The sequence below is a fragment of the Echiichthys vipera genome (genome assembly GCF_963691815.1).
Source record: "Echiichthys vipera genome assembly, chromosome: X".
Taxonomy (NCBI): Eukaryota; Metazoa; Chordata; class Actinopteri; order Perciformes; family Trachinidae; genus Echiichthys; species Echiichthys vipera.
The window spans coordinates 22,378,144-22,402,522 of record NC_139825.1 but is presented as its reverse complement, the minus strand read 5'-3'; the positions used below and the strand labels follow the sequence as shown (position 1 = coordinate 22,402,522).

The window sequence follows — 24,379 nt, the reverse complement described above, 5'->3', positions numbered from 1 at the left end:
GTGGTAAGGTACAGTACATTATGACCTGCAGCAAGATGCACATTAATGCAATGTCAGGTGTTATTTCGCAATAATGACCTGGTCTCACTCGCTGAAACATTGATATAAATGACAAGCTCTCACCCAAAAACCTGTCCCCATATACTATATTCTAGCACAGCTGCAACCATTGTAACATACATATTTCCAGAAAGTTTTCATTCCTACTTCATTCATTATATTCTCCAACTAGCAACTTACTTATGTGATGTATAAAAGTATTGATAATATTGTAACTATCGTCTATGTTTCTAGCCTTGGTTTGAGTTGCAAAGCATTTGTGATGCATACTGTCTTTTCGTTAAAAGTTGTTTCTAGTTCTTATGATACAAAATTAATATAATTGAACACACTAAATGACTGGAGAGTGATATTGGAAATGATGTGCAGTTATTTGTTTCTGCAGTTATATCAAAACTGCAGCAGACAACAATATAGAGGCTGATGAAGGGTCTCCATCAAAAGATTGTGAGCTAGGTTTTTTTTTACCTTTTTATTGTAAATGTATTATAAAGTTTACTAAACCTTATTTTTGTTCTTATATATTTGTGCTGTACTCTTTTATAAGAGTACAGCACAGTGCATTCAAGCACTTAATGACTTAATTTCTGATAGAACTCTTAAAATTCAAATCAACAGTTTTATCTTTTCAAATAATGTTTTTCAAGCCCCAAAGCCTAAATAAGAATAACCTACACGATGATGTTGTGCCTTTAAAGCAGCAGCAGCTTTTTACGGGGTGAACGATTCTTGGTACTTTGACTGAGAAATTAGGATTGGGTCTTGAGTTGTCTGAAGGAACAGCACAATCTTTTGCATTGGATTTGCTAGTAGCAGCCTTGCCATGTTGGTGCACTGTCATTATTGAGGCTAATGATATTGAATGAGTAAAATAATTTTCAGCTTCGAGGGCCAGCGGCTGTTTGTGTTCTTTGCTTCCGCAGTCCAGAGTACATAATGGGCTTTGTGTTTGTGAATCAGGCTTGCATGTGATGTAAACTCGAGGTAATGCAGGCCTAAATGCAGCGTGAGGCTCGGAAATGCATGCACCGAGGCTACAACATAATGTTTTGTGGCTTTGAAGAGAGGCGAATGAAAGGGAAGGAAGGACAGAGTGGAAGACAGAAAAGGAGAGTGCTGAGGTTAATGCTGTAGTCGGCACTATGCCCAAGAGGAAGTGCAGTAGGCTGGAGTGATCTGTGTTCATGTCACTGTGTATCTTTCAAATGTTCCTCTCTGAGTTTAAGCTTGCAAGCCCTTTAACATGGCCATGCATTTTTCTTTTCATCCTTGAGCACAAGGATTTCTTTTTTTTTTTTTGCCACTTTGACAGCGGAAGAGGTTTTATAACTGTTTCCCAAAGAATACAGTTCAAGCTTATCCATCCAGCAAAACTTTCCACGATTATCCACACTGCAGAATAGCGGTGTGAAATTCAGATCAGCCTCATTTGCATACAGTCCTTGAGCTTGAATCAAGTCTGTCAGTCTACATCCATGGGCAACGACGCAGGTTCAGTTACAAGTGACCTCCTCCCAGAGGAAACGTATAAAGTGAGCATCTTTTCAAGGTATATGGGGGGGCTTAGTGGGCTGCCTCACCACAGACTGAGCTGTTCTTTAATGCGACACCTGGCCTGCTTGACATGACTGGTTAAAATCATCAAGCTTGACTGTGAAAGCATGCACCTCCTCCAAGGAATGATTAAATGGCTTCAGTCAGGACTGAATTAATGATGCACACAGAATGGCTTATGATTATGTAAAGTAGTCTTGCTCAGGGAATGGAAGAATATCTTTGAGATTGGGAAGGGAGTGCAGGTAGAGAGTCAATCCCATAAAGCCCCTGCTTTTCCCAGTCCAGTTATCAGCTCTTCTCTCAAGCAACCAAACTTCAGAAGGGTCTTGAGGGAATGTGTCTTTTTATAAGAGCCACTTTTATTTGCTTAGGTGCAGCACTGCTGCTTCAAAGCAATGCTGAGGTGAATACGTTTTAATATGTTTTACTTTTTGGTTAGACTGCCATTTTTGTGCTTTGTGCAGACTTAGTATAGGAGCTCATAATAAACTGCAGTTTTTTTTTGTTAACGCATGAAATTGTTCTTTGTCACAGTATGTATCAGCTGCACAACATTTATGCTGTGTTGCACTCAGTATCATTTACTGCAGTGGTCATGTAAACCAGAGCTGACTCCAGTCCTCCCCTGGTGTAAATCTACAAGTAACTCTCCTTAGCCCAGGCTGTCAGTAGGATTCCTCACATCCCTGGAGGTCTACTTTTGGTTGTAAAGTTGACACTGGCTGAATCACAGCTACAGTAAATAGCTACTGGCAGTGTTGTGTGGATGGCATTTAAATCCCACCGCTGTGTTGTGTGAAGCTGTGATGTATCATTATAAATCAGACGCTACTTAAAAGAGCCCGTCCCACCAGTTCGGTTTTCATTTAGTGCACCTTGAAGTGACTTGATGTAATACATGGCGACATTTATAAAGACAGACATGGGAGCAGACAGTCACCGATTTACAAATGAAACTTCTAAACATCATCACTAATAAACATGTTTGATTTAATGTTTCATTATTGTATTGTTGCCTGTAGGTTGGTAGGTAGGCTGTTGCAGAAGGTATATTGAATTGGCAGTTAATTATAGCAATGTTTTTGTGTTTGTCGAGGAATTTTTAAGAAAGACGAAACTGAGGATCCTTTTTTCCCAATATTTTCCTACATGGATGCAAAAGCATGCATCGCTCAGGCTTTGGGTGACAAAAGCTGTGGGTGTGAGATTTGGGGCGAGTGTGGGTGCATGCAGAGACATTTTCATGCATTCTGAGGGCTCTTCATCAGGGAGCCAGCATTCCACAGCCTGCACTCCCCCTTAAAATATGAATCATAAAAAGACTGTGGTACTTGAACAGCACACGCATATAGTACAGGAGTACACTTTGGCCACTCTGATGTAAATACTAAGACTCATCCACAGCACAGATTTCTGGCCCACAGTAGCCACTTAAGGTACCATCTTAAATGTGTACAGAACATTTGCCATCTGTTTGCTCTGTGCATGTGGAGAGAAATTGCCAAACTGTGGGATGGTTAATTTATTGATGTAGGCTTGTGGTTTAGTGTATGCACTGAGGTTTTGTCTGTGTTGGTGTAAAAGAAAGCAAGTGAGATGGGGGGTTTGTTATGGAATATTTTGCCTATGTGCCTGCAGTGTCTGCATGTGATACACATGTGTTATGTTGGAAGAGAAAATAAAGACAGCTGTTATTTCTTTGCCTCACTGATGGGGTTTAATTAGAGTGTGTGCGTGTAAGTGTGTGTGTGCGTGTAAGTGTGCGTGTGCGCGTGTAAGTGTGTGTGTTTGTCTTAGCAGCACTCATTTCTCTCTGTAAGGTTTTTTCTTAAATGCTCTAGAAATAGCCTAGAATTATCTTCTATCTACTTCTATTATACAGTATCTGAATGGTAATCAGGATGTTTATACTGTTTCATAATGTATGTGTGCAGAATTTTTTTTCAACTTAATAATATTAATGATTTAGTCAGTTCAGTACGTGTTTAAATTCTGTGTGAGGTTATTATATTTATGAAGCTGCCACACTGTTATTATGCAAACACTAAGGAGATGGGTTAGATTTACAAATGTGTACTGAATCAACAGACTTGTTTTAAATAAAATTTTTGTTTAGCTTTTCTTTCTGCTGGAGAAGCATTTGAACTGTGTATTATGTACTTCAGCAGGAGGCCAGACCTTTAGCTTACTTCAGAAATTAATAGGGCGCAGGTCAGCAGGGGAAAATCCTGTTTACCCCACAGCATCATGCTTAGTCATGTGTATTATGAATATTTAACGTTGACATTATTTTAATCAGACAGATGGCACCAGGCTGTTTGCTCTAAATCAATACAGTGGCAAAGCAATCTCCTTTTCTTCAGCAAGATGGTCTCTTACAAGCTAGATAGATTTAGTTAGTTAGTACAGTTGGGGCCTTCATGTAAACACAGCACCTCTAATTATCTTATTTGAGATTAGGGCAACAACAAACCATTATTTTTATTTGTATTTTGAAATATTTCGATTAATTCTATAAAATAGTGAAAATTGTCCATCACAAATCCCAAAGCCCACTGGGACATCTTCAGAGGTTTTGTTTTGTCTGACCAACAGTCCAAAATCCAAAGAAATTTAGTTTACAATCATGGAAGATTAAGGCAACCAGAAACTATTAAAATTGAAGAAGTTGGAACCAGTGAATTTGGCCATTTTTAACTTAAAAACTCAACAGTGAAGAGTATTGAATAGTTGCTGATTTAAGACATTTACTGTACTAAATGTTTCCATTGAATTTAGTATTGCATAAATGCGTTGAACCTTTCGGAATTGGCGATAAATATACTCTATCCATATCCTTTGGCTACAATACATAATAACAATTTAATAACACACTAGCGCACAGCTCAGTGTGACATTAAAGATACAGTATAAGAACCATTGCTAAGTCTGGGAATCTGAAATGCCCCACAGGTTCTAGTAAGTTTCTCCCTCATTCCTCTCGAGCGTATAGCAGAAGATTTCCACCCCCCTGGGCACTGGCAGATTTATCTCCAGACAAGAGTCTCTGAAAATGCCCGTGTTAGAAGAAAAACAAATTCAACCTCAGGAAAACCCTCTAAGCTGACAATCTGTTTATGTCCAAGTAAAAATAGATAAACTGAAGTTGACAACTGTCTTAAAGTGCTTCAATGCCAGTGGGTCTATGTTTCTACTGTCTGTATGAAGTCTGTTGCATACTTAGAAATTAAATGACATTTGATGCGATCTCAGGCTGCCTAGTCACATCACAAGGGCAGAAATGACCGGAAGGTTTCTCACAGTAAGAAGTCCTCATCAACAGATCCTTAAACTAGAATAACTGTGAAATGAATATGAAATATGTAGTCTGGAAGAATACACATCACATGGTATTTTTGACCAGTTACAGACAATTCCATATTGGTCACAGGTAGGTACAGTTTAAACCCAGTATTTTTGCACAGTTGCTGACAATCATTAGGCTACACTGATAGTATTAACTAGCTTTTTCAGAGCGAAGTGGCTCAACCTATTCCTCGTTTTTCTTATTGCCTAGTCGGAATATTTCTAATCCAGTTTTCTCCACTGTCGCCCCTCACATAAAGTGGAATGGATGTTATATAAACCTGAATGGAGGAGGAAACCACCTGCAGCTAACACGAGCTAGTGGCATTTGGTCTGGGCGTTTTTCTGAAGTTGAAGCCACGAGTTAGGTGGTATTAATAGTTCTGCACGGTGAACATATCTCTCAACACGTTCCTCTGTACAGCTTTGTGACCTTGGTTCCTCATTCATCACCCTGTCCTGTCCTGTGCTTTCCTGTCCTCTGACTTCACATTGATTGTGAGTCCTCTGTCCCACCCAGTTTACCGACTCCATGATGCTCTGCTCTCACACCTTACCTAGACTTAAAAAGTTCATGATTCTTCATTGTAGAATCGGAAAAGAAAGTATGTAGATCTGCTCTTATGCAACTATCAATCCCTCTAAATTCTCTAAACTGTCGTTCTAAGACAGAATTAAGGTAGATTTGATATGATTTAAGACAATTTACAGGTAAAAAATTGGAATTGGAACCGAAAATCCTATGCCCCCAAGCTTATAAATTCCTTTTATCAATTCTCTACAAATATTCTATCTTTTTATCACTTGAAAATTCATCAGAAATCAATAAAGATCGGTACTGACATTAATATCAATAAAATCTCTTCAATTCCCAACCCTAAAATAGAAACTATTTTTGAAGGTTTCTAAAGGTTGTTTAAAGGTAATTGATCAAGGGAGGAGTGGGTCAGTCATGTGACATGAAACCTTTGATGATAATAAGAATAACACATTTTATTTGTAAAGCTCTTTAAATGATTAAAAACAATCACAAAGTACTACAGAGTATGATACAATTTAAAACAAGAGCACGAAGATACAAAGTTAAGAGAAAGCTTTTTCAAAAATAAAGGTTTTCAGGCTGTTCTTAAAGGAGTCAGTGGTTTGTGGAGCCCTCAGGTGGTCTGGGAGGGAATTCCACAGCTAAGGAGCAGCTGAGCAGAAGGCCTCGTCCTCCATGGTGCAGAGCTTGGTTCTGGAGGGCTGGAGGATGAGTTTGTTCCCAGAGCAGAGGTTACGTGTGGAGGTTTGTGGTGTGAGTAGTTCTCTGAGGTAGGGAAGGGCATTTCTTTGGATGCACTGATGGGTGAGTGGGGAGATTCATTCATAGTCAACCACTTGTTTTTATTAAATCCTGAAAGAGACAGGAAGCCAGTGTAATGAGTGGAGGATGGGTGTGATATGGTCATATTTTCATACCCTCATTAGGATCCTAGCGGCACTGTTATGGATGTATTGCAACTTTTGTAGGCCCTTGCTAGGAGTCCCAATGAGGAGTGCATTGCAGTAGTCCAGCCTTAAGGAGACAAAGACGTGGACCAGTTTTGTTGAATCTGAGTGTGGGACGGAGTTGGGCCATGATCGTAAGGTGGTAGAAGAAGGTCTTGCAGAGATGTTTGATGTGGGTGTCAAAAGTGATGCGTCGAATCTTACACCCAGGTTGGTTACTGTAGATGACGGGAGTATGTTTTGACCAGAGAATGTGATATGTGTTAGGGGAGATGACCAGACCTGGTGTGGTCCAACTAAAATAGCTTCTGTATTGGAGGTATCAAGCTGAGGAAAGTTGTTTGTCATCCACGCCTTTATCTCCTCAAGGCAGGTGCTCAGTGTTGACGATGATGAATATGGTAATGATGATGCTGGCGATGATGACAGTGATGCTTTTTATGTAGAGGTGCGTGTCATCGGCATAGCAATAGAATGCCACTCTATGCTGACTGATGATGTGGCCAAGGGGAAGGGTGTAGAGAGTGAACAGGGGACACCACAGGTGACAGTGTGTGTCTCCGATTTGGCACCTCAAGAGGAGACATACTCAATTCTTCCAGACAAGTAGGACTGGAACAGGTTCAGGGCAGACTCAGAGAGCCTGATGGTGTGGTGGAGGTGTTGAGGAAGGATGTTGTGGTCAACCGTGTCCAAGACTGCAGATAGATCCAGTAGGATGAGGAGTGATGGAGAGCCAGTGTCGGCTGCCATCAGCAGGTCATTTGTGACTCACCAGAGCTGCTTCGGTGCTATGGGCTGACCGGAAACTGGACTGGAATTTTTCAAATAGGGAGTGTGAATTGAGGTGGTCTTGAAGCTGGGCGGCAACTAGTTTTTCCAGCACTTTGGACAGGAATGGGAGCTTGGAAATGGACATGTAGTTAGTGAGAACTTATGGGTCTGGCATGGGTTTCTTGAGCAGGGCTCTGATGACTGCAGATTTGAGAGCAGAAGGAACATAACCGGCTTGGAGTGAGTGGTTGATTATTTTGGTGATCAGAGGACTTAGAGTGCAGATGTTTGTTTTCACCAGGGCTGTGGGAAAAGGGTCCAGGGAACAGGTAGAAGCTTTCATCCTGTGGATGTTGTCCTCAACCTCTTGCTCAGTGATGTCAGCAGAGCAGCAGAGGGTGGAGAGTCCCAGGCTGTGGGCAGCAGTAGGGACAGGCAGCAGGAGAGCTGGAGAGAACAGAGCGGATGGTGTCGAAGAACTCGATGGATAGGAAATGTCTGGCTACATCAAGAGTTACACCTATTTTCTTTATTGCGTATTTTAAAGTTTGGAAGTTTAAAGTCCCACATTCGTCTTAAAATTCTTATGTCAGAGAGCACACAATAGCACAATCTCAGAACCTATCGGCTGACTACCTGTCTAACGACAGATAAGCCTTTGGGGACAATGGCTAATACTTCAGACTTACCAGTGTAGCCAGCAGATATTCGGGCCAAGACTACCTCCCCCGGCCAGTGGTCATGTTAACAGTCCTATTAGCAACTTCAATCTTCAAACAGAAGATTATGCTTTCACAAGATTGAGAACATTAACACATTATAGTTTGTTTTTTATATTTGACCATCCAGTTTTGCGTTGATTATTCAGAAGTGGGACTTCAGTTCTCTTTCATAATATTTCGTTCGATGACTCACTATGGGATGCACGCCTCGCTGCAGCCCTCAGAAGCATTTATCTCTACACCAATCCTGATTGGCTGGTGAAAGGTGTCCGTCCGCCAAAGGTAGTCCCAGCTACCTTAAATAGCTCATGCTACAAAGCCCAAGGACCCCGTCACCTCTCGGGATGGAGACGAGAGTAGCACACCAGCTTCTCCCTCTCCCAGCTCGGACATGCTCGACGTGTGCAAACGCGCTGCTGCCCGGCTGGGCATCCCCTGGCCTGCTGTCGTAGCTGAGACCCGGTCACGCTACGAGGGGAAGAAATTGCCCTTGGCCAAGAGTGCGGCGAAGCAACTTTTACCCGTCTTTCCGGAGCTGCTGGAGGAGGTGGCGTGCTCATGGAGAGACCGCCCCTACAGCAGCCGGAGCCCGATTCCCGGGGCCTCGTCCCTCGACTGTGAGGCGATGGAGAGCCTGGGTCTGCTCCTTATGACTGGGATGGAGCCACTCGTTGCAGCGCATCTTCACCTCCAGCTGTCAGATGTGTCCTCCCAGAGCCCCAGCCTTCCATCTAAGTCCGACCGTTTTCCTGGACATGCCCATTGTCCCGGAGTGGATTTTTGGCTCCTCCGCGTTAGCATCGATGCAAGGACAGTGTGAAGCCAAAAAGAAGGCGGATGAAGCCCTCAAGCTCTGCCTCCCTCAAAAGCCCCCGGCTCCTAGGGGCCCCCCACGCCCCTATCTCCCAGCTGCCTCAGACCATGCCAGAGCAGACCTGGAGAGACGAACATTTGACGGTGGAGGGTTCAGCGCAGTGTCAGAGCGGTTTTTACTCCAAATATTTTCTGATTCCCAAACGGGGGGGGGGGGGGGGGGGATTCCCCCTTATCCTGGATCTATGTGATCTATGTGCTCTGAACAAATATCTCAGGAAATACAAGTTCAGGATGCTTACACACACATCCCTGGTGCGACAGAACGATTGGTTCACTTCTGTCGATCTGAAAGACACGTATTTCCACATTCGATCACCTATTCACGGAGATTGTGGAACAGATCTGGGCCCGTTATGGGCGGGCCGCGGTAGACCTGTTCGCGTCGAGAGGAAACGCGCAGTGTGGGCTGTTTTACTCTCTGCGCAGCATGGATGCTCCCCTCGGCGTAGGCGCACTAGCGCACGCCTGGCCGCGCAAGCTTCTTTACGCGTTCCCTCCCCTGGCCTTGATACCCCCCACTTTATCCAGAGTAAGGGACCATGGCCACACGCTGATTCTGGTAGCTCCTCATTGGCGGAGATTTATCGGTTACTGTATGCGCAGCCCTGGCAGCTCCCGCTGCGCAGCCCTGGCAGCTCCCGCTGCGCAGGGCCCTGCTATCACAGGGGGGAGGGACGGTCTTCCACACGCATACGCCTGGTGCTGTGGGTTTGGCCCTTGAGTGGATCTGTCAGCTGTGGGACTCCCACACCATGTGATTTCCACTGAACAAAGTGCTCGAGCCTCCTCCACTAGGTCTCTGTATGACATTAAGTGGAGGGTGTTGAAGGGGTGGTGTCGCAGAAACGGTAAGATTCCTTTTCACTGTCCACTGGGAGTAATATAGTCATTCTTGCAGGACCTTGTCCACGGTTAAAGTGTACCTGGCGGCTGTCGCCGCCTGTCACGTGGGGTTTGGCAGGCAAACAGCGAGCCAGCACCCACTGGTTGGCAGTTTTATGAAGGCTTCTCCCCGTGGCCAGACCATTGGTGCCAACATGGGATCTGGCTGTGGTTCTGGAGGGGCTTAAGGGCCCCCCTTTGAGCCAATGGAGTGTGCAGACTTGAAACACATGTCTCTCAAGAAGGTGTTGTTACTGGCTCTGGCTTCGGCTAAACGGGTTAGTGACATCCATGCGCTTTCGGTGCATCCGTCATACACTTTTACCGGGGGATGTGAGGATAATTTTGAAGCCCAACCCGGCTTTTGTACCTAAGGTGGTGGGCTCATGTTCTCCTATTGACCTTGTGGCTTTTGCTGCCTCACCAGGAGGGCAGCGGTCGCATGCGTTATGTCCGGTCCAGTGCGTACTTACATGGAAAGGACTAAGGGTTTCAGGAGGAGCGATCAGCTGATTGTCTCCTGGGCTAATCCTCATAAGGGGAAACCTATCACAAAACAGCGCCTGTCCCACTGGGTCGTGAAGGAAATTGCTTTGGTCTATACGAGTCAGGGTCTGCAGCCACCTGCGGGCCTGCGGGCGACTCGGGGCTTGGCCGCATCCTGGGCCTTATTCAGGGGAGTTTCTGTTACGGACATTTGTGCTGCAGCGAGCTGGTACCCGCCTCTCACTTTTGTCCATTTCTATATGCTAGACATCCCCGCTCCATGCGTGGCACGCGCGATGTTGCTGTCCTGATTGGAACAGAGTGCCTTTACTTGTGGGTTGGTGGATGCTAGATAAGCCTGTCCGGCAATACGGGAGCAGCCATTACCCATAGTGAGACATTGAACGAAATATTATGAAAGAGAACTTTAGGTTATTTACGTAAACCCGGTTCTCTGAGTGATATGAGTGAGATGTCTCACCAGACAACCCTTCTTGCTTGGGCGAGTGAGAAGAGGTGCTTATTTTGAATGAGGTGGTGCTGTCCGCATGAGCTATTTAGCTGGGACTACCTGTGGCGGACGGACACCTTTCACCAGCCAATCAGGATTGGCTTAATGAGATAAATGCTTCTGAGGGCTGCAGCGAGGCGTGCATCCCATAGTGAAACATCTCACTCATATCACTCAGAGAACCGGGGTTATGTAAATAACCTAAAGTTTTCCAGCGTGCCACAAGGCAAGCATCTAGTCGTGCATGCTCTGTACCTTTCCTTGAATGTTTGTCTTAGTTTGGTTAGTAAATTCAGGATGTTATTTCCCAGCCAAAGGTTTGGGAAATTTAGATGCCCTATGGACAAGGTAATCATCCAGTTGCTTAGATATCATGAACTATTGGCAAGAATAAAGATAATGCATCTTTCCATTTTCCATTTCATATTTTTCTTCTAGGGACAATAATCCAGTAATCAATAATGACTGAAAGGTCAAGTGACCTCTGATATGCCCTGCCTCGTGTTGACCTTGGTGGAAAACAACCTCAGCTATTTTCCACAGGTCAGCTTCCATCAATGGAGGCCAAAGTCGTCAGCAGAGCTGAATGATTGACTTAGACAAGCAGGATTCATTGTGTCAAGCTGAAGTGAAATGCAACCTGCATGTCAACAAGCCCCAAATAGATCTCCAAGATACCCTTAATTAACTAAACCAACATACCAAAATAAAAACCCTTGACTTTTCCACTTGGGCTTCAGGCTGATGGCATTACAAAGCTAATGTTAGCCACGAGAAAGGTTCCCTCATATTTCAAAGTAAACAACCGGACAGGACATGTGCTATGGTCACTACGTGTCTCATCAAGCTTTGTCCCTGCAGCTGCAGCGGTGTTGCTGTCCTGTACTGTGCCTGTCTCCTTCATTATTGAGGAGGGTGTGAGAGAGATGACTTTCCTGTTCATGTCTGCTAAGGCTCAGCAGGAATCTGACCCCTGCATGCTTACAGGCCCTGGCAGAGCGTTATTGCAGCAATGCACAATGCAGTATTCAAGGCTAGTCTAGTAAAGTATTGAACACAACAATGTGACAATGGCAAGGGCAGATCTGTGTATTTTGATGACATGAATACTTATTTTTATGTTAAGGGTACTGTAAGTGCAGTATTCATGGTAAAAGCATACTTATGCAACACTTTAAGCGTTTCGTGATAGGCCCTGATAAAAGCTGATAAAAATGGTGCAACTCTTGAATAATGTATATTGAGTTGTTCCTAGATGATCAAATTTGACAGGTTTACTGTGCATCTTGTTTCCTGAACATGCTTGTTCATGTATAAACATATAAAGCAACACTAATTATTTTAATTACATTAGGTGTTTAAAGTAAGGAGTAGTGCAATACTTGAAACAGACTTAGAGCTAAATGTACAGTTTCACTCAACCGTGTATAGAGATAAACTCTACTCAATGGATGCAGTTGAGCAGTATTTTGAAAAAGCAGATATTTTGTATTAGACAAATGTCTTAGTCTATCATTAAAAACACTCTAATATGCTCCACAAACAATTTTGGTCACTATGCTGCTTTTGGTTTCAGTTATCTCTGTTTGTGAAGTCGAGCAGCAGCCCCCAGAGGGAGTATTTTACTCATGCAATTAAGAGGCAGTTAATTCTAAAAGGGCTCCAGTGGTTTGCCAGAAGGACTTGTGTTAACCTTGTCATTGCAGTGCACCGTAAGGGCACGTGGTCCTACTGGATTCTCTTATCTTTCTCCCTCACGACTGACTGTGTTTGCTAATAAGTCAGCGAGCTCCTACATGGGACGTCTTCGAGCTCTTGGATTCAGACAGTAACACGATTACAGACCTCACTGACCAAATCAGATCTTTTTAATGAGGCTCTTTGTTGTGAATAAGTTTGACCCAAATGCGTTGCGTTGCTTGCCAAATACACAGACTGGATATGATTTAATTATTTTTCAATATCACTCAATCTCACTCTCATCACTTCTGATGATACCAAAAAAAGGTTGATTTTTAGAGTTGGAAAACAAAAAATATAAATGAATGAAGAGACTGCTAGATCCATCGTGGTTCAGTGAAGTAGGAGTGGAATTAATGATGTTGGATGATGAAGTGAACATTAACTGGCTTAACCACGTCCAAAATAGAAACTATATAGATATGCATAAAAAAAACATTTAAGGAGCCTTTTTTGTTTCACTACAAGACACATGTAGCCCACTTAGCCTCCTTAGAGGAGATTTGATACTGTTGAGATCTCAATATTTATTTTAAACAGTTTTGTCTGTTTCTTGGTACTTGGTGTTCAGACCACATTGAATGAAGTGTTTTGTTAGTCACTGCAGCAATTCAGCAATCTTATCATGGCTTCACAAAACACCCACACATGCACAGTCCCACTCACACATACACAGTTACAAGCACAGTCATATAACACACACACCTTTCCGCTGTCTCCCTCTTTACTCATTTTTATTTCAACTGTATTTCTATACAGGCAGCCTTACCAAAATATATTAGATATCCTCCCACACTCTCACTTTGACTCCTGCACATGTTACATCATCTCTAATGCCACATTTCTTTTATCTGTTCACACCGCCAGCTTATCTCTTGGAAATAGGTTGTCCAGAGGTAGCACACTTCATTTTGTATGTTTTAATAATTTCTTACATCAGCGATGTCTGATGAAATAGAACTATTAAGGTATGTAGATGCAATACAAATTCATCCTAAAAAAATAAGTTCAACCTGAACCCCAGAGGGGTCTGTCTTTACTGGGATAGGCTCGGAGATGCCAGCTTTAGGAGCAAGTTGTCGTGAGTAGTCGGGCTTCCTCGTTGCTGTGGGGGGATTTCAGTCAGTTGGCTGCTGAGGGATCCTGGTGTGCAGATCCATTTCAGTTGATATCATGGTAGGCCTGCTTCAGACCCTCTTCCTCTCTCTGACTTTCCCCTGACATTTCACCGCACTCGCACATTCCGTGTCAGCACACGTTTTACTGGCCTTCCTTACACACTCATCGTACATGTGTCAATGCTGCAGTAGATGCAGTCTGACTTTAAATCCATAAAAAAAAAACCTGTTCTTCTCCTGCTTCCATGACTTCAAGTTTTCACTGCAGTAAAAGGCTGTTCTCACATTACAGTAGAGTGATAGGGTTATTTATTTATTCATTGATTTATTTATCAATCAATCAAAGTTTTTAGGCTTAAAGCAGGTATGGAATGATTCACGATTTTATCGCGGATTGTGATAGAAACACTCACAATGAGTCGTTCATGGAGAATTTTCATCATCGGGATAATTGTGAATATCCACGAGTGACTTGAAAAAGCCGCCTAGCTACATCTCTCCAGTCGTTCCAAAATCCTCACCATGGCTGAGGGCTTGCTTTCACAGGAAAAAGTTAAATTGGATGTGTGGAAATACTATGGATTACAAACCAAAGAACTGTAGGGATATGAGATGCTCACCTGCAGAACCTGCCAGATATTTGTATAATGTAAATAAAGGGATTCCAGTATGTTTTAGTGCCATTTTAATCAGGATAATATCATTGATTGCATTTACTTTGGCCAGGATAATTGTGACATGACATTTTCATTTCGTCCCATGGCCAGCTTGAAGTCCCATTCTCATGGTCAAAGCCATGGCCGGAGTGCAAAATATGACAAATTACTGCCACCTCGGTGCTGCATTAATGTTAATGTGATTCTCTCCATTTTGACAGAAACCTTGGGAAGTCGGGCCTGCGGGTGTCCTGCCTTGGATTAGGTAAGAGTCTTTTGAATCATTAGACACACTGAGAAGATTGCTGCATAACCAAAGTCTTTGTATAACAGATTTATTAGGATAACTCTTAACCCCTATTCCTTCAAATAGGGAGAAAAAATATTTTACACTGCATAACATAAAGGCCCCAAATATATTATCCACACTGAGTCTGTTTTTTTTTTTCACTATGTTATGATGGAGGATATGGACCACATCTTCTATCCCGATATAGGTCATTTAATTTATCAATAACATACAATATATACCTTTATATCACAATATGGTTTGTTTTCTGGTAATTTCATAAATAAATAGAGATGAACTAGCCACAAGGTAACGCCTGTTTTTGTGCTGTGAATTAAGTACTCGGCAATTAAAAGTTCTGAGTTTTTTCTCAATGTACTAAGAACTTGAGCGCAAAATGAACACAAGTTTCAGGTAAAATTATAGAGGAAAAAATATAAAAATGTCCAGCTATACACAAACATTACATGCATGCACACATAGTGGGATGTAAAAACAAAACCGCAATCTCCTAATGATATTCCAATATTCACATTAGATTTTCTTAAAAATTTGAGTTAGTATGTTTTTTTTATTATCAATTAAATGTTGATATATGATTTTATCACAATACGATTACGTGTGTGTGTGTGTGTGTGTGTGTGTGTGTGTGTGTGTGTGTGTGTGTGTGTGTGTGTGTGTGTGTGTGTGTGTGTGTGTGTGTGTGTGTGTGTGTGTGTGTGTGTGTGTGTGTGTGTGTGTGTGTGTGTGTGTGTGTGTGTGTGTGTGTGTGTGTGTGTGTGTGTGTGTGTGTGTGTGTGTGTGTGTGTGTGTGTGTAAATACAAATAATATAGTGGCACTGTTCACTTGCTCATCTATGTGCACGTGTGTGTTTATGTACTTACCCCACCTCCCTGTCCTCCTCTGTAGGAACATGGGTGACGTTCGGTGGACAGATAACAGATGAGGTGAGAGCAGATGGATTTTGTCATCTTCCATCAGTCAAAACTCAGGAATGGAAACTCTCCACATGGTCTGGCAGATTCCAGATTGCTCAAGAAGCCTATTTTTACTTGTACTGTAGACATACTGCCAGAGGAAGACGACAGCCCGAGAATCAACATATGTTACATGAAGGCAAAGCCATTGCAGCTTTCTTTAGTCTTGTGAAGGAAGTTTAATAATTGAAAAGTCCTAACACCTCACATCATGGCCTCTCATCCCATCCTGCCAACCTCTCTGTTCCTTCTCCCCTGATCCCTCAACAGATGGCAGAGCAGCTGATGACTCTGGCCTATGAAAATGGCATCAATCTGTTTGACACAGCAGAGGTCTACGCGGCTGGGAAGTGAGTACATCCTGTGCCACAGGTCACATAGCAGTAAGCACTAACACAGAATATTGCCAATACCAGAAAAAGCATATTATTATATATATTAGTTATATTTGCCTTGCTTGAGTTTAAGGTGCAAGTGTGATGCACTTACAGGAGGTGAATACTGTGTTGCTACATCAAGTTTCTATTATGTTGCCTCCACTCTAAAACAATCCCTGACACTAATAGTGTCAGTTTTAGGGCTGTCAGAATTGATATTCAAATATCTTTTTTTGCGCATTATGTCCATTAGAGGGCAAACCAATACAACGGGACACATAACTACTTGTACAGGCATATTTAATTTAAATATGAGCATGTATATAAAACATGTAAAATAAACAAATTTATTGTAAAATTTAATTTAAAACCATGGACCTCTCTCCCTCTAGAGTGTACAGGGGGCAGGACATGACGCGGTGTACACCTTGGTCTTGCAGTCGGTTTGTAATTTGTCATTAACAACAGAATCTCTTGTCGTTACTTGAATTTGTCTGATGATTTTGCCGTCGTCCCTTACCGACAAAATATCCCCAATCTCGTCATCAAGCCATTTAGACATTTTCATTTGCATCTTTGTGGTGTTCACTTCCTTCACCCTTTGTTTGTTTTCTTCGGGTTGCCCCAGCTGCATGATGGAAACGTCATCAATACGCCCACTAACTTGCTCACGTTTAGACAGCTGTGATGGAGCCTTTTTAGTTTTTAATCACAGTTGAATATTAAAGGCACGGTATTTGATATTCAGAACATTAATATAGCAGCAAACAACTATTTTCTTTGTAAAGACATATTTGAGTAATGGCGTCCTGAGTGGAGGATACAGTCACTCTCCCTCTGTATGTGTTGTGTATCAAATTGACTTCATTCTTGGTTCAGGATGCCATTTCTCCACTATCTCTTTACAAAGAAAAACGTTGTTTACTGCTTTATTAATATTCTGAATGTTGAGTAGCCCCTTTAAGTGACACAAAAGATTAATGTCTCTGTCCTTGATCTTCGACCTGAAATTAGGGTTGCCCTTTTTTGTCATTCTTGCATTCATGAGGGTTCAGATATTCATAGTCTCAGTCTAAATTTACAGGACAGCCAGTTGTGATATTTTTAACCTCAGCCTTGTACTATGTCGTTGCTGTATATAGTGATGGTTTAAATTCCAGCATGGATTAATCTGGCTGTGTAGTAACTTGGGTGCTTTGAAATAATCTAAGGGATTATCCTTTGCAAACAGTATCTCTGATTAACAGCACCAAGTCCTTTTTTTAATCCTCACAAGAATAGCCTAGTTTTTCCATTATGTTCGGGGAGATGCGTCAGAGTCTTTTACAAAAAAAACAAAAATCAGAAGAAACAAAAACATTCAGCAGGTCTCTGCTTTTACTCACAGCTCAAGAGCTGCTGTCTGCTAAATGTCATCACTACATGCTTCATTGTTCTCGGGGGCTTTCCACAATCGGTTTGCCTTGTTGTTTTTAAGACGGGGGTGCTGGAAAAGTTGATTTTTGACACAGAAGTATGACCAACTCTGACACTGCTCTTCCCGCTTCCATAAAACAGACCACAGTTTGACAGAATAGACAAATCTGTCAGACACGTGCAAATGTTTGTGACAGCATGTCACATAGCTCAGTATGTGTTGCACAGGTGTTAATCCTGACAGCTTCCACTGCAAAGCAGCATAGAGGAGCTTATATTACACACATACACAAGAGCAGAACAAATCTTACTTTGCACATCAGAATGAGGAAAAAAAGCTTTCATGTGAAGTCCTGGTTCTGGCTTACTGCGATTCCTTCATCAGTCAGACTTAGAGAGCTGGTGGCTATACAGTCAGCTGTTATATTGATTTTGTGTTGCCAGCATGGACTGATAAACAAGGTTTGTAAGCTGTGCTCACACTCGTTCTGCTCATGCACAACACATGGCAGTGGGTTGTTTGTTTGGCATGTTAGTTCTGGGTTAGCCATACAAAACAGAAGCTGTCATAAAACAAACATTCAGCACATACAGATATTTAGATATTGATTGAGATTCTTAAACAGCGTATCAATCCCAATACGCAGACTAGTGCTTCTCAGAAATATAAATTAATATAAATAAAAAAGTGTAATTGCACAACTATAAATGCTCTGCTTATCCCGTGAAGCTGCTGTTATCGGTAAAAGCATATGGCGTCAAAGCATTTAACAGCATACAAATAATTGTCAGAGCAGAATTTCCTTCTTCATTTTGTTTCAGGCTGAGACATTTTGCTCTAGATCCATAGTAATTGCAGGATATTGTGTGAAACCAGTGACAAATTGGAAGGATAATTACTGAGGAATCTGAAAGTAATAAAATATTGTAAATGCATGAATAATGTAGCATTATGTCATCAGCTTCTGCCCTAAGTCATAACATTGACTGGGTGCTGGAATAAAGATCTAATTAATTGATGGATGAAGAAAGTCAACCTGCTCACACATTTCAGAAGGGCAACACAGAGTGCGGTGTGGGTGTTTGCCAGGTAGGTGTTCATTTGAGACTTATACGTACACTCACTATTATGCACACATTATTGCTCTCAGGGGAAAGCAGGAGTGCTCGTTGTTTAAAAAGGTGTGGGTCCAGCTGGCAGGGTCTAAAATGGGCAGTTCAGTACCTACTGTACTCTTACTGCTTGTTGGATCAGCAGAACATACCAGTATTAATATTTTATTTTCCTTTTTTAATAAGTGGCCTAAAAGAAAGGAACAAAATAAATAATAAAACTTCCACTGGATAAATAAGAGCAATGTTATTAATATGTATGTTTGAGTTCCTTGCATTGTCATACTGACCTACTTAACCTTTACAAGCATCTATACATCAGTGCAAAGTGTTGGCACTGACTCATACACATGTAGTACTATATACATATACAAGGCCAGTCAGTTTGGCCGAAATCGACTTAACAGCACCAATAAGATCGTCTGTCTGGTATCAGTATGCAGCATGACACAGCAAGAATCACAGAAAACATCATGTAGTTAAACCTTAAATAGCTCGTCCTGTCAGGGAGAAGACAAATACAATTATATAAGGTAAAGTTGGAGGGAGATGAGGGTAAAGATTTATTACTAAAATAAGACAAATTACAAATTGTTTCACAGTTAAAGCTTTTTGCATTAATATCAAATAAGTGGAAAATGGAGATGGATGGGTCACGCTAAGTTTGCACTCACCACCTCTATTGTAGAATTTCGGAAAATTTAAAAGATTTTAAACTAAACCTGAGTTTCATTTCAGTCCACCTGTATGTAAACATAAATTATTAGCTAACTGTCAGGTGATTTACTTCCAGGCAAACTTGCCCACTAATCAGACTAGGGCTACAAGTAACAACTCCTTTCATTATTGATAAATGTGCAAATAATTTTCTCAATCTATTGTTTAGTCTTTAAAATGTCAGAATTATGTAAAATGCGTGTCACAATTTCCCATAGTTCAATTTGATATCTTTAAATGTCCAAACAACAGGCCAAAACCAATATATATTCAGTTTACTATTACAAAATACAAAGAAGGCAGAAGTTCCTCACACTGAAGAAGCTGAAACTATGCAACATTTGGCAGCTTCGCTTAACAAATTCCTGTAAAAGTTTAGTTTAGAACATTTTTTCACCTTGCAATCCCAGTCACTGGCATCTGTACAGGCATGGTTGTCCCTCAGTCTGGTATAAACCATCTGTATTTCTAGTTCAGCTGACCGATACACCACCATCTGATTACCACAACCAATAAGTCAGACTGTCTCACTATTCGATACAGAGACACCGCCGCCACTAATGTGCTGTGATAGGTGAGATAAATTATGATCCTTTTAGCATGTAGCAACACTTCTGACACTTGGCAACAAAACATCATTTATTTAATCGATTAGAGCAACTCAATTTTATTTATCAGTGCACCCATGATGAATCCAAAACAAATTTAAGTAGTTGTATTTTTTTTTTAACCTCTAAGGGGCGTCCAAATACTTATAATGTGAAGTACCAAGGATGTGTCTCATTATTTGTCAGAGTAAGAGGACTGGAGAGGTAACCTACTCAGGTTTCAGCCCAGCCCTAATGAGCCCCACGTTGACCATAACGTCACTCATTAGCACCCCTGTGGCTGCTAATGAGTGATATAGTGGTGGCTCCACAGCACAGCTGGTCCCAGGCGCCGTTGACTCTAACCTGGCAGCTAATACACACACACACACACACAGACTAAACAGGTGCTCTTCCCAGTGAACGCTCCTTTATGCAGATTGTGTGCATACTATGACTGGTTTCTTTACATCATTCCTCAGACAGTCAGGTGTAAACGCTCTTGTCATTTTAAAACTATCTTCATTCGCTCTTCTCTCCGTTTGCTTCGCAGGGCTGAGGTGGTGCTCGGAAACATCATAAAAAAGAAAGGATGGAGGTATACAGCACACTTTAATTGAGTTTTGCTTTTATTTATTTTTCATTTCCGTCCCAGCCAGCCTCCCATATCTCGTATCACATCCCTCCATGCACATATTGGGAGACTGTGCGTTGTGAACTGGAACAGTAAGGTAGGGAGATGAAAGATTAATGCAGGCAGCCGTGTCCACACTCCTATGTCCCTCCTCAAAGATGCTGAATAATGGATGAACTTCTTGTGCCTTGTCCTTGCTGGCCCTGGATTGGGATTTCAGGTTATATGCCTACAGACACTCATTCATTGGCACCAGTTAAGTTCTGGCACAGTCACACTTATTGTGGGATGTGTTTGCATGTGACAATGAAAGAATAATACATGATTACCCAAAGGTGTCCGAGATCTCCATCCTAATACATATGATATGAGTTATCATGTTTTTGTAGACCTTAGATATCACCATACATAGGGCTTTTTTATTTTTTATATAATTCTCCGGTTTGGCAGATTGTGTAGCAGATGTGCTTTCATTTTTCATTTTCAGACGTTCAAGTCTGGTGATAACAACAAAGATCTTCTGGGGTGGAAAGTAAGTTTCATCTGTCTGCTTCGTTGAATCAAATGAGAAACGATCCTACTGTATAATTTTTGTGTTTGATGCTCCTGGTAATCGGATCATGTGTCATCCAGACTGATCTGTTGTCAGGTACTTTCAATGAAACATTTATTAGATGTATAATATTACATCCCCATGCAGGGGGCCAGTCCAGTCATATTTCAAGCAATTGTTACTGATGTAAAGTCTATTTTTTGTGTGTTTTTGTAGAGCGGAGACTGAAAGAGGTTTATCTCGAAAACACATCATAGAAGGTAAGTAGCAGCGCCGCAGGTTATTGGATTAAATGCTGACACTGCAACAACAAAATACTTCCTAATTAGATTTTAGTTTTGGCTCAAGGCTTTTCTAATAATTGACTCACTCTTTGGGTTGCCAACAAAACTTTTGGGTACAAAAAATAGTCTGAGAATCCTCTACTTTATTTTTTTTAAGCAGTGTATAGATTGAATCTTTATGAAAAACATAATAACAGAGCTTCACTATAACTGTACTAACTTTGTTTTGTGTTTCTAGGTTTAAAAGCCTCTCTAGAAAGACTGCAGTTAGACTATGTGGATGTGGTTTTTGCGAACAGACCGGACCCTAATACACCTATGGAGGGTAATTCTTCTATTGCCTCTACTTTATCCTTTATTGCTTTTGAATTATCATCTGTTTCCCTACTTCTCACACACTTCACCATGGTTTCTGTATGCTTTGTCATATTGCACATTTTTGATAAAAGCACTTCTTCTCTGTCTCTATGACTACTGCAACGCAAAGACTCACATATATAAACCTCTTGTAAGTGAATTATCTATTTTTAAATGCTGCATGTTGTCCTGGTTTTTCCACCTCCACATCCAGAATGAGGATAGATCCTGATGCTGGAGACCTTTAAATGGCAGAGCGCTAACTCAACTGTGTGTGGGCTCAGCTGGTCCCACAGTATGCATCTGCTCTCTGTGTCAGAGTTCTCCTTTTGCGTTACACAGTTCAATCAGAGGTCATCTTCCTGCCTTCAGTGGGGCGCTTCGCTTTAGTGTCTTATTAGTCAGAGGTAGCTGGTGTTGTTTGATGCAAAAGTCGAGGCAATTCTTTTGCTCATCTGCCCTTTAAAGATTGCACGCACTTCACATTGACAGCTTTGAGCCTTTTTAAAAAAAACCACATTATTTAGAGCATCTGGTGTGTTTAATTTCGGCAGTAGCCAGAGGTCAATGTAGAGGGGTGAAGAGGTGGTGAACTGGTGTTCTGTCAGTTTACAGAGAAACTCTTTTTAAGCTAAGCACGATGATAGGAGGGCAGATGTGTATGTCAGAGAGACCGCTCAGAAACAACACGTCAGCAAGGTGAATAGATTATTGAGGGTCGACACACTCCCTTTTTTATTGTGCTCTGGTGTTCCTGATCTTGTCTGGGAAACATTGATCGTTATCAAACAGGCTTGGTATTTTTACCATGATATAGCTGACCAATGAAAGGACGGAAATTAAAGTTGGGTGATTTCATTCACCGTCACACAGGGTCAGATGATGAAGTAAAATGAAATTCCTATCTGATTGATTTACATATTAAAAAATAGTGATGTCTTGACAGAATTACATGAGATGAATCTGTATTCATTCAGTCAGTGCATTAATGGAAAAAACGAATCCCTGGCGTATTTCAGTTTAACAACCCTGTGAAGACGTATGACAACTAAGTGCTGCAAATATCATTTCTTATTTGTTCCACTGGGCTCATCTTGTTGTAGCATGTAGCAGATCAAAAACATTTCTTGTGGATTTTTTTTACTTTAATGTCATCCAAGTGTGCCTTGTTATGAGTAGATGAATGAATCTCTCACCATTCTGATTAACATAATCGGCTTTCCCACGTCTGTCCTGAACGACACAGTCCATTTGGGCTGTAAATTATAACAAATACATATAACAACACAGAACAGCTCAGATACACATACAGTAAGCTCTTAGGACAGTGTGTGCTTTATAGAGAATGAAAAACACTATTCTCTAAACACATTTGACTCCAGCATCGATGTTTGGTGATTTTAACATTTTTGTGTATTTTTTCTTGCAGAAACGGTTCGAGCAATGACCCACGTGATAAACCAAGGCATGGCCATGTACTGGGGAACATCCCGCTGGAGTCCGATGGAGATAATGGTGAGATGGGGCTTGATCAAATTTTTATTTTTTATTTATTACGATTTGTTTAGAAGTTTACGCTCCAACATATTTGATCTTATTAATTTTAATGTAATTTATTTTTATTTATTTAAATGTATATCTATTAACGTATTGTATATTATTATTTTATTTCTAATTTTTCTTTACTTTTTTGATTTTTTTTTTTTTTTTAAGTTTTATAAACACATGATGTTTCCAGATTCAGTGAGTGACTGTTAAATAATCTTGATCTCAATATTGACCAAGATAATCGTGATTATGATTTTTGCTCGTAGAAGGAGTTTTTTTTTTCATCACAAAGACTTGAATATATTTCTGACCTTGCTGTTCCTGTTTCCGCTCTGGTTGTCTATTGATGTTCTTTGTACCGTATGTGTAGTAGTCTACTGTCTATGAGCCTGATTTTTGTTTTCCTGTAGGAAGCGTATTCTGTGGCACGACAATTCAACCAGATTCCTCCCATCTGTGAGCAAGCTGAGTACCACATGTTCCAGAGAGAGAAGGTGGAGGTGCAGCTGCCTGAGCTCTTCCATAAGATAGGTGAGCAGGGATGGGCTCATTGCTTTTGTTGAGGACATCTTTAATGTACAGCAGGGCTACAGAAGTTAGGTGACTGCAATATATTGGACTGGAAAAAACAATGCTAAGTATTTCAGAGATTGAAGAGTTCAACTCAGCAAGGAACTCGTATTTTGTTTTACAAAGACAAAATAAGGACTAAATCTTTATGAGAAAATGTTGGTGTCATGATGATCACATGTCTTTTCTCTCAGGTGTCGGGGCCATGACGTGGTCACCGCTGGCCTGTGGGATCATCTCAGGGAAATACGACGGCAGGGTGCCTCCCTACTCTCGAGCCTCTCTGAAGGTAGACAAACCTGGCTCGCTGTTTTCTTTTTTTATCCCGCGATGATCATTTGTGCTGGTGTCACCGTTCTGTCTCCCTATTGGTTGCTGGTTAGTTTGTTTGTTTGTTTGTAGTGTCTTTCAGGTTCAGTTAATCTGTGCACTCCTTGCATATCTGTGTTGTCAGTGCCATGGTTGACGCCATGCACTGAGCACCCCTTCCTGAGCGAGGCTGTCAGATACCATTTGCCAGCTGGTGTCAGCTTAACGCATTGAGTGCACGGACATGAGCACATAACATACATGTGATACACACAGAAAAAAAGCAGCATAGCACTTGTACATATTTATTTAAATTTGACACTATGGATACCACCCTTTTTAATCGGTTATTATAATAATAATAATAATAATAATAATAATGAAGCAATTCAGTATGTTATTCCAGAAAATATTTTTGGTAAGACTTTCCTC

The 24,379-nt window shown here is 41.4% G+C and overlaps 1 protein-coding gene across 5 annotated transcripts in view; it reads left to right on the top strand.

Moving 5' to 3' along the window:
• kcnab2a (potassium voltage-gated channel subfamily A regulatory beta subunit 2a) overlaps positions 1 to 24,379 on the top strand; it is a gene marked incomplete at its 5' end in the record, with an annotated part of 100,234 nt that overhangs the window by 69,829 nt on the left and 6,026 nt on the right. For all 5 annotated transcript variants that reach the window (XM_083939503.1, XM_083939501.1, XM_083939502.1 and 2 more), the window contains 10 exons: positions 14,437 to 14,480; positions 15,415 to 15,452; positions 15,753 to 15,832; positions 20,246 to 20,290; positions 20,814 to 20,858; positions 21,096 to 21,139; positions 21,402 to 21,488; positions 22,950 to 23,035; positions 23,479 to 23,599; positions 23,833 to 23,927. In XM_083939503.1, coding sequence (XP_083795629.1) covers positions 14,437 to 14,480; positions 15,415 to 15,452; positions 15,753 to 15,832; positions 20,246 to 20,290; positions 20,814 to 20,858; positions 21,096 to 21,139; positions 21,402 to 21,488; positions 22,950 to 23,035; positions 23,479 to 23,599; positions 23,833 to 23,927 — 685 coding nt within the window. The remainder of the gene's footprint in view (positions 1 to 14,436; positions 14,481 to 15,414; positions 15,453 to 15,752; positions 15,833 to 20,245; positions 20,291 to 20,813; positions 20,859 to 21,095; positions 21,140 to 21,401; positions 21,489 to 22,949; positions 23,036 to 23,478; positions 23,600 to 23,832; positions 23,928 to 24,379) is intronic.